Source organism: Mytilus trossulus, chromosome 13 (assembly GCF_036588685.1).
Source record: "Mytilus trossulus isolate FHL-02 chromosome 13, PNRI_Mtr1.1.1.hap1, whole genome shotgun sequence".
NCBI lineage: Eukaryota > Metazoa > Mollusca > Bivalvia > Mytilida > Mytilidae > Mytilus > Mytilus trossulus.
The window spans coordinates 23118872-23129491 of NC_086385.1; the positions used below are offsets into that span (position 1 = coordinate 23118872).

At 32.7% G+C, this 10620-nt stretch overlaps 1 protein-coding gene across 1 annotated transcript; it reads left to right on the plus strand.

Annotated features, from left to right (window-relative positions):
* Positions 1-1012: 1012 nt before the first annotated feature.
* On the plus strand, positions 1013-10620 carry LOC134694018 (uncharacterized). The gene is made up of 8 exons (XM_063555018.1): positions 1013-1596; positions 2750-2846; positions 3651-3831; positions 4331-4416; positions 5542-6332; positions 6706-6845; positions 7679-7857; positions 8583-10620. Exons 1-8 carry the CDS (start codon positions 1249-1251, stop codon positions 9392-9394), a joined length of 2634 nt encoding a protein of 877 aa, XP_063411088.1. The 5' UTR covers positions 1013-1248; the 3' UTR covers positions 9395-10620.

A 10620-nucleotide genomic window follows, 5' to 3' on the forward strand; every position in this document is an offset into this window, starting at 1 on the left:
GTGAAAGAGGATATACGAAGTCACTGTTCCTAGGACCAGTGCTACATTGTACTTTTACTAGTAAACACAATGCATTAAGGCAGATACAAAGAAATGGAAAGTTCACCATTGTGAATATAATTTTGCCATAATGTTTAGTTATGAATACCTGTAAACTGCCAGGCACTAGATTCAATTTTGTCTGTAGTATTCTTTATTTTAAGTTTAAATTGAGATAACTCGTGTTTCATATTACTCATCACCGTTAAAAACATATTTGCCTCCGGGTGTGGGAGTTTCTAGCTGCGTTAAAGGCCTATGGATGACTTTCTGCTGTTGTCTGTTCTATGGTCAGGTTGTTGTCTCTTTGACACATTCCCCATTTCCATTCTCAATTTTATATATCATATTTTATCAGACAACGGAATAGTCTTCTAATCTGTTATGTTTCTGATTTGTTCCATTTTCAGATTGTCATTTTGACTGACTATACACAACTGTTGCCTTAATTTGTGCTTATTTGAAATATATTTCGAGTTTTGAAATTGAATGTAACAAACGAATGCCATTTGTCATACAGTAACGTTTATAAAGTAATCTTTTGAACTTCCCTGCCTGAAACGAAAAATATTCTTGAACTATAAATTTGATATGTGAATATGCTTCCACCGACTTTGTCTACGTCTACTTTGTACTATTGTATAAGTGTTCTTTATTCCGGTATTTAGAAAAAAGAACTTGTTTTTAATTACAGACCGGACTTACTGCATTCTTCACGATAACAACAATAGCAGCAGTGGGCGTCCTGGTTTGGCGAGAAGTATTGTATGTACCATTTAACATCTTTTCATTTATATCAGTAAACAAAGTTGAATCTAGATTAGGGGAAAACGGCACAATGCAATTTTAATATCATCAATTTCTTTACAAACATTTGATGCTTTGTACTTTTACACTGTCTTGCAATTTAAAAGCCTTTTAAGGATGTACTCTTCTGACGATTTTAACGTAATTTGGAAGTGGTCAACGGGAGATAACTCGCGATTGACTTCGATGTCGCAAAATGGCTGAAAAAGTCATATTTCGCAGAAGATAAAAATTATCGTTTAAATGTACATTAATTGTTTCCATATTTTCATTTAGTTAAAAATAAATTAATAAAAGTTGAATAGAAATGGTTGTATAAAACTAGAACGACTTACTCAAAGTCCCGGATGTCAGTCGGCAATGTAAACAATCGTCTGCCGATAGATATTGTTTACATTGATTATGGTACGCAAAGTGAAAGGTTTTAAGAGTAAAAAGCAGACGGAGCGGTTACGGAAGGTTCTACAGGGTCTAGTAGATCGGAGAAGTGAAAGGTGTACAACAGATGGCAAGGTTCCTTCCGTTATGAAGGACCATTCTTATGCATCCGCGAATGATGGCAACCCCCCCATACACGTCGCGCAGCAGTTGTTTTCAACTACTACAGAAACTTCCTGGTCTATGGACAGACGGATAGTGGAACTTGGTGTACTTGCAGAGGGTCTGTCCGGTTGTAAAAAGTGTGGACTACCTCTACAGTTGACGCATGCATCTGGCATTGTGACATATGGATTGTCAGCTATTATCAAGGTAAAAATTCACAGACATTTATATTCTTTCTCTTTGTATGAAGAAGATGTTCCTTTAGGATAAGGGGAACTGCCCACCTTCTTTTGCACATGCTCTTTCTCTTCCAATTCATAAACTTTAAAAACCAACCTGTAAGTGATCATGAAAAATGTGTTTTTCTAGTGGTTATGCTGCCCATTTTTATTGATGTTGAACCACTGATCTTTAGAATTTTTCAGCATAGCTACCCCCTCTTTTTTGACAAGAATTAAAAAAAATTAGGAGAAGTATGAATAGTCTCTGACCTGCCTTGTAATTTTTTACAGAACAATTCTCATGATTTTTTTTTTTTTTCATTTGTTCATATCCTTCTCCTTTTTTATAGATTTTCATCCTTCCTTTTTTCCCAGTTGTTCATTCTGAATTTTTAAGTCAAGACACTTGTCATACCTTTTTTCAAATTATATCCTAGCCCCTCCCCATAAAAATTAAATGGTGGAATCGCATCTATTTAAGTGACCTTCTATAAAGGTTGGGTCTGTGACTAAAATAATGCATCTATTCAATGCATGTGTCAAATGGACTGCATCAGGATTTAATACTTGTAAAAAATCAACAACTCTACCAAACACAGTATTATTACAGGATTTTTTGTTTGTTTTGTATTTAATACATACAATGTACAGTAAATATAAAAAAGAAGATGTGGTATGATTGCCAATGAGACAACTATCCACAAAAGACCAAAATGACACAAGCTGGTGGCACTTAATAATTTTGAAAACTAATATTAATCTTTTTTGCAGTCACTTAATTTTTGTATACTTATATATACTGATGTACAAAAAAGACTTGTAACATAAAAAAAATCATTTGGGTTAAAGATACATTAAAACTATTAAAGATGGTGCTTAGTTGAAAAAGAACAAACACAGCTTATGGGGGCTGAGGTCAGGTAATAACAATAAAATGACTCTTTGTCAATTGCTTTATTCTGTAAAGCTTACAAGTAAAAAGTAATAACAATCATTTTAAACCCAATAGTATACACAATCTGCATTGGCAAACATTGTTTTTACTGTTGAATGTATAAAACACACTGCATGTAGTAAGTACATATTGCATTACATTAAATTGTAAAGAATTTTTAAAATATTTTTTCTTAACATTTTAGATACCATGTTATAATACCAGATGTCTTCACATAAACAATGTTGCAACTGGGAAAAGACATAACAAGATATGGGATGCCAACACCAAATTAGCTACAGGTATTTTTAGTGAACAACCACTGTGTCTAAAGTCTAAATACAATTTTGCAAATGATAACTAGAGCAAATTATTATTCCCCCTTGTAAAAATGTCTAGAGGCACACAAATATGCATGCAGTATCTGATGACAACCACTTTAATTACAGGGTGATCATGACTTGGGATATGTACATAATATAAAAAAGAAGATGTGGTATGATTGCCAATGAGACAACTATCCACAAAAGACCAAAATGACAACATTAACAATTATAGGTCACCGTTCGGCCTTCAACAAAGATCAAAGCTCATACTGCATATAGTCAGCTATAAAAGGCTGATGTATAATCACTGAATGAGGCAGCAACCATTTGATTTTCTAGGGGCGGGGGCTATGAATTTTTTTTCTGGACAAACTTTTTTCTTCGCCTCTGGGGAATTTTGAATATTTATATGCTTACTTAACTGTGCAATGCTGATTTAAATGGGGTCATGTGGTTTATTATATAGAGAACTACTGGAGCATGAACATTTCTACCACCGTAACTGTGTGTAAATTCAAAAATTTATGCAGGATTTTAATTATAATGAATAATTCAATTGAGTTATTATTGCAGTACATGTATAAACAAACTTACATTCAATTTAACACTATATTTTTGTCACAAAATGCAACTTCTACCGTTATAGTAATACATAATATTGATTAAAATTTGTGAAATTAAACATGCTTAGTAATTTATCAATATTCCGAATTGTTTATTTTCTATGCTGCTATTACAAATTAAGCCTTTCAATGTTAAATTTTCTCTTTTTAATTTTAGCTATGGTACATACTGGAATTGGAGGAAGACAAGTCAACACATTCCTCACAGCTCTCAATATACCACCTGTGAGTAATACATTACTCAGTGCAAGGCAGAAGGAATCAGGGGGTGCTATAGAGACTGTTGCAGAGAGCACCATGGCTGTATGTCTATCTGAAGAACTAGATATTACAAAGAAGTAGGTGCATATATGATCTAGCTGAAATCTATTTATTGTATAATGGTTGTGATTATACTGCATGTATATAAACAATGACGTGTAAACAATTTAAATTTGTATTGAAGATTGAAGGTACATGTAACGTCATAAGCATAAGACTCAAAAGTATAAAAATACAATTATGCCGTGTTTCAGTAACGTTATATTCTGTGTGTGATTTCGAACACTATTATCACCCTTGACAATGATCTACCCTCTCTAAAAAAGGTAAGACATGCATGTCATTTAAAAAAAGGTTTCTACTGTACAATGTTAATGAACCAAGATAAACCCTGTCAATTCCAAATAGTAAAAGGGAGATAATCAAACATAAGGGTAGTACATGTAGGCCATAACTGATTTTGCATTTTGTTTGAATTCTTTAAGTTCAGACGAATCATTCTTTAGCGAGAAAATTATAAAATTGGATGTTTCTTTTACAGCTCTAGTTTTTATTATCTTTGTTTTGTTTTTTTAGTAAATCTGATACTGATGAATTGAGTGTGAGTGTGGATGGAGCCTGGCAGAAAAGGGGAAGTGGCAGGTCATATGACAGTCTATCAGGTATAATCATCAATAAAACAAATCTTTAACTTTAATCCTCATGGATTGATTTTTTGTAAAAAGCAAACAAAAATATTTATTTCTGTTCTCAAAATAAACAAAATAAACTTGGACGGAGAGTTGTCACATTGCCACTCATACCACATCTTCTTAGAATAAAAACTGCATCGCAGAAACATCAAACATTATATTGTAACAATAATAGGCAGCCAAATTCTCTTACTATATCATTATACCCAAATAAAAAAAGGGGGGAATGGTTCTTTTTGGGGTGGTATATAGGAATCACCCCGTCTCTTTGTCTGTCTGTTTGTCCTTCCATATGTCTTGTAAGCACAACTTCTCCTTAATGGATGGCTCAATATTAATGAAACATTACACAGTTGTAGAACACGATCTGAGAATGTGCTTGAAGGAGGATATTTCTGGTCAGAATTTTTTCAAGGGAGATTATTGAACTTACTTAGTTTAAATATCACAATATGGCAATAGATCTTGTAAGCACAATTCTTCCTAAAATTAACTTTTTTCATTGCTACAAATTCTAATGCAATTTGGATGTAACAATTTTTTTCATTGGCTAAAAGTTGCCATCAAATCCACAGTTGACCAGGTGTAACTAAGGAGGGACCCGCCATTTTGAATTGAAGAATGAACAAATATTCTATCACTACTATATAATCGAAAATAAAACAACACCTACCTCGAATTCGCCGTTTTAATGTAATTTTATACGAATTTGAAGCGTACAGGTAACGTAATAACCTCCAGTTTGTAATTTTTCATTTGTATGACGCCACGTTTAGCCATGACATCTTTGTACCAAAATCATTCATGAAGTTTCGCAGATTTTTTTTATTTGACAAATTTAGACATTTTTCAAGTTTATCGTAGTTTTTCTTTTTGTAATGCATTAGAATCAGAATAACAGTACTGTAGTTGAAAAGTTGTCACCGTCAGTTTTGATTTGACGGTCGCAAATCTCCGTTTTACTGTCTCCTCTACGTATCGCCAGTAAAACTGCATTTGCAACCGTCAATCTACAATTGACGGTGGCAACTCTGCAACTACAGTACCGGTACTACTGTTATTCCTTAAATAGAAATCAAACTTTTTATTTTGCAGGACACTGTTCCATGATTGGTGCAGAAACTGGAAAGGTTATAGGTTACAGTGTTCGCAGCAAATTTTGCAAAACCTGTGATGAAGCTAACAGAAAGGGAACTAAAGCAAAAATGCATGACTGTCGACTTAATTGGGATGGTAGCTCTAAAGCTATGGAGCAGGATATGGTAGTGGAAATGGTCCAGAATATAAAAAACAGTGGTATCACTGTTGGCACTATTATTGCTGATGACGACACCACAACCATTGCAAGACTGAGAAAAAAAGTAAACCCCAATATAAAGAAAATGTCTGATCGAAATCACGTCAAAAAAAATATTGCCAACTCACTGTACAGTCTCGGACAGAAACATAAAAAATTGAATCAGAAAATAATCAAATACTTCTTAAATTGTTTAAATTATATGCTGTGCCAAAACCAGAATGACCCTGATGGTGTTGAGAATGGTCTGGAAGCTGTGGGTAGACATCCATTTGGTGACCACACTTTTTGTGATAAAACATGGTGTTCACACGTTGAAGATCCATCAAAGAAATATGCATCTCTGCCGTTTGGAAAGCCATTAAAAGACATTCCTCTCCAAACGGCATTGATGGACCTTATGAAAGGATACAAAACACGAAGTAGCAAGCTGTCTAATCTAGGAAGCACACAGGGGAATGAAAGTTTCAACAAAAGTGTGGCATCCAAAGCACCAAAGGCACATTTTTACAGTGGTTCCTCCAGTCTAAATATAAGAGTAGCGGCATCTGTTGCACAGAAAAATGAAGGGCAATCCTATTTACTCAAGGTATACTATTTGATTTATTTTTGTTTAAAACTCTTTGTTTACTACTTTTAAGCACTTGTCAAGAAGCAGGGACAGAACACCTAGAAAGACAAACCATAGGAAAAATTAGGAATCATTTGACAAACAAGGAACAAGTTAAAAGAACTAAAAAAATTACGAAAACAACAAATTAGAACCTCAGACAGAGTAAAATGTAGCTTATAAAATAAACAATGAGCAGACAAAAGTCTTCTTTTAAAAAAGCAAATATATCATCTATGTGTGCTTACTGTTTTTCAAATTAATTGTTAGAACTTAAATTATATGGTTAAATTTAGTATGTTAGTCTGTTTAAATTTAAGTGAAAATACTTATTACTATATTATTCTTTCAGGTCAACAAAAAAATAGGTTTATCTCCAGGTGTCCATACAAAGCGGTTGGCAATTTTAAGAGATATCCAAGCAAGAAAAAGGAAGGCAATTAGTGTCACACGGAAAGAAAAAATCAGACGGATCCAGCTGAGAAACAGAAGGTATGTTGATAATGCACTTCTGCAAACCCCAAATAAACACAACACTTATTCTAAGCCAACAATAGATCAGTTACCTCATAAAGTCATTGCTCATAGCAGAAGAATAAATTGTGTGCCAGCTAGTGTCACTATTTATCTGGCTGTCTTGGCACTTTAAAGGAGCCATTATACCATGTAAAAAAAGAACTATTAAAAAAATTAATTGCAATTGCCCTAGTCATTTTGAAAAAAAAAATAAATCTTTATAATTACACCTTATGTCCTGGGTTTTTATTTGTCGATATATAGCCATTGTATTTTCACCAATTTACTGTCCTCAAATGAATATCGTTCATTTTTTAACGCCTGCCCAGGTATTTGCAAAAAGGATATCCCTTTTTTACCCTCTCTGCCGTGGTGTTTGCCAAAAAAAACCTCGATCTGACTGGATGCTTGCAACGTCACGATCATAAATGGGTTTTTGAACATTAAAATTTGGTGTAATTAAACAGATGTATCATGTTCTTGAGGGGTATTTTTTCACAAATACCCCTTTTTAACATGATATATCTGTTTATAACTTTTTGCATTAGTTCTTTCAACTCCTTCTTGGCGGCATCAAACTATGCTCACATATAATTTTTGTTAACATCAGGCAATGTATGCACATCTCAGTATGTTGTTCCAAATTTGTGCAAAATACAAATTAATTTTGGTAAAGCATCTGCTTGTAAATAAACAAACAATATTCATTGAAAGAAAGATTCAGAAACAGACTAATAACAATATGTTGTCCATTATATATATTTTTTTTTTATTTTAAACCTGAAATTCAAAAATTATTGCTTTTTCAGAATAAAGAAAAATACTGTAAAAGAATTGTGCGAGGGCCTAAGTTACAGTAGCGCAATTGATCTGCAGGACCACCAGGACATTACAGAGATTCCCTCTGCACCATCTCCACCTACAGAACACTGCCATATTCAGGAGACAGCAAAACTTGTTTGCTTTGACTTTGAAACTACAAGTTTAGGTAAACATATAATTCATATTGAAATAATAAGAGATCAGTGTTGGTATTGGTATAGTTTGCAAGTCTTTAGTTAACATCATTATTTCATCTTTAATATGCAACATTTGTACATGCAATCAACATGACCAAGTTTAAAAAATCAGTGATTATCGAATGATACATGAATAAAACTGATAGAAAAACATTGCCTAAAACTTGTTAATACATATTATATATGTAGTGAGAAATATGCTTGCATGCTAATCTTTTAACTAATTTACAATTGCAATAATCATTAAAGAGCAAACTCCATTATCTTTGGTGCATGAGTAACAAGAACAGCACAAAGAAATAAAGTAAAAGTGTACTTTTAAAACTGCTTGAAAACACTGCAACAGTCACATTTTTATCTCGAACTAACAATAGTACAGAGGCATTATGTTCTTCAGTCTGTGCGTCCCTAAATCTGTATGTTTATCGATCCTGTGTCAGGTTAAAGTTTTGTAATAAAGTATTTGGTCATAAAAATTTTTGCTGAATTAGTAAATCAGTAGATCTACCTGAAACTTAGTACATATGTGGCCTATGATATGATCTTTCTAAATTCAATGCAAAACTAAAGAAATGATAGGGGGAATTGGGCATCACTGAAATATGCACTACTATTCTATTAAAATTACAACATTTGATATAGGAACAATCACAATTCTATTTGCTTTAAAGTTCTTTTTATTCTTTTTTTACAGCACGTGACTCACACATCACTCAAATAGCTGCTGTCAGTGGGGACAATCATTGGAGCTGTTACGTAACTCCAAAGATTCCAATAACAAATCAAGCTAGTGATATTACTGGCATTACAGTTAGGAATGGCAGAGTGTTTCATCAAGGGAAACCTGTTGACTCTCTTTCTATTTCTAAGGCCATGGAAGATTTTTTCAAGTTCATCAAAGGAGAAGGTGATAATATATACCTTGGAGGTCATAACATTAAAACATTTGATTGTCATGTTCTGATCAATACTTTAAAATGTATTGGAAAATCCAACATTCTATATACACATGTTCAAGGATTTTTGGACACCAGACTTCTCTTCAAAATTAATAACCCAGACCTCAAATCTTTCTCACAAATAAATTTACTCAAAACTCTACTGAACTGTGATTATGCTGCACACGATGCACTACAGGATGTGACTTTCCTTCAAAAACTTATGGAATCCTCCAAAATTGACTTTACTGATGCCAAATTTTCCTCTGCAACTTTTACTGTTCCAGCAGCATTCCATTCCTTTGACCAATCAGCTTCATGCAAGTTAAATCTACCTACACTACTGGAATTTGTTGACAATAAGGTGTTAAGCATTGGAATGGCACGGAAAATTGCAGCTTCGAACCTTAATAAGGCTTCACTTCTTATAGCATTTTCAAGAGGTCAGGAGAATGGATTACAACAACTTTTTTCTGAGGAATGTGGCAAAGGACCAAGAGTAACAAAATCTTCTAAAATAATTAATGCTGTTTCCAAGTATATTTCAGAACACTTAATTGAAAGTTAATTTACTATAACTACATATGTATTTACAATCAACTTATTCATTCACTGTAACAGACTGATATTATAAATATTTTGTGTTTGTCAATCTTTGTAAAATACTTTTATCTATTGTGACCCGAGAACCTTTTTTGAAAATTCTGAATTTCCATAAGAAGTATCCACTACCACTAAAATTGTCTTGACCCAATGTAAAATAAATTCTATAAAAGCATAATATGTGAGTTAATTTTACAACAAAGCATTTAGAAAATAGTGAATGTGTTTTCATGAGCTAATTGGAACCACACATCTATTTATATTTGCCCTATAAAAATATCTGTACATCATAAAATGAAAGGTTACTGTGCTTATAATGTTTAGATTTTAAGTAAGAATAATGTATTGATATGTTCATTATATTTCTATAAAAAAAATCTGTTCATCTGTCTGTAAGTGCAATAATAACCAACATCAGAGAGTGTTCCATAATTTAATTCAACTTTATAGGTCAAAGGTCAAAAACTAACTAAATTTATTTACAGTTCAGAAACCTGTCATATGGTGAAGATCTTGAATGCTCTATAACTGAAAACCCTTATGCGGTCTGTTCAGTGTTTATACTTGACATGTATAGAAATCAACAGCGGATGTTCCATAATTCTTATATAACCTTGTAGGTCAAAGGTCAATGTTTTGGTTTGTTTTCTTGAAAAATCTTTGATTTTAGATATAAAAAAAAATATTTAAAATAGAATGAGTGTTGCATTTTATTGTTGTTTTATATCTTTCTTTAACGGTCAACTTTATTGCATTTTATTGTTGTTTAAGGCTTTCTGTAAACATGAACAAGGTATTAATATTTTGAAAAAATATTTCTGTCTATTTGGGATTATTTCCCTTGAATTTAAAACTTTGGCTATTTTTGGGCTTGACACCTAAATAAATGTAACAGATGGACAAATATCTTTAATGGGGAGTTTCAGAGTAAAAATATCTATCTTATCTAATTTTTATAGACTAATCTAATAACACATAATTAGTCGATGTGCTGTATATGCACCGCATGAGATGAAGAAAAGTTTTCATGAGATTTTTGGGGCAGGGTGGGGATAGTAAATAACATGAATTTTCAAAATGCACACTAACCCATATCTAATTGTTAAAAATGTTAATTGTAATTATGCTTTCTACTGCATGTTTATTGTGAAAAAAAGGTTGAACAGAGGAAGGGTGCTATTTTTTGTATAA

Bases quoted from the DNA above. Each gene is read 5' to 3' on its own strand.
- LOC134694018 (XM_063555018.1), top strand. From the start codon at position 1,249: ATGGTACGCAAAGTGAAAGGTTTTAAGAGTAAAAAGCAGACGGAGCGG. The intron at 4,417-5,541 runs GTATAATCATCA...TTTATTTTGCAG, and splicing joins GTCATATGACAGTCTATCAG to GACACTGTTCCATGATTGGT. The intron at 6,846-7,678 runs GTATGTTGATAA...TTGCTTTTTCAG, and splicing joins ATCCAGCTGAGAAACAGAAG to AATAAAGAAAAATACTGTAA.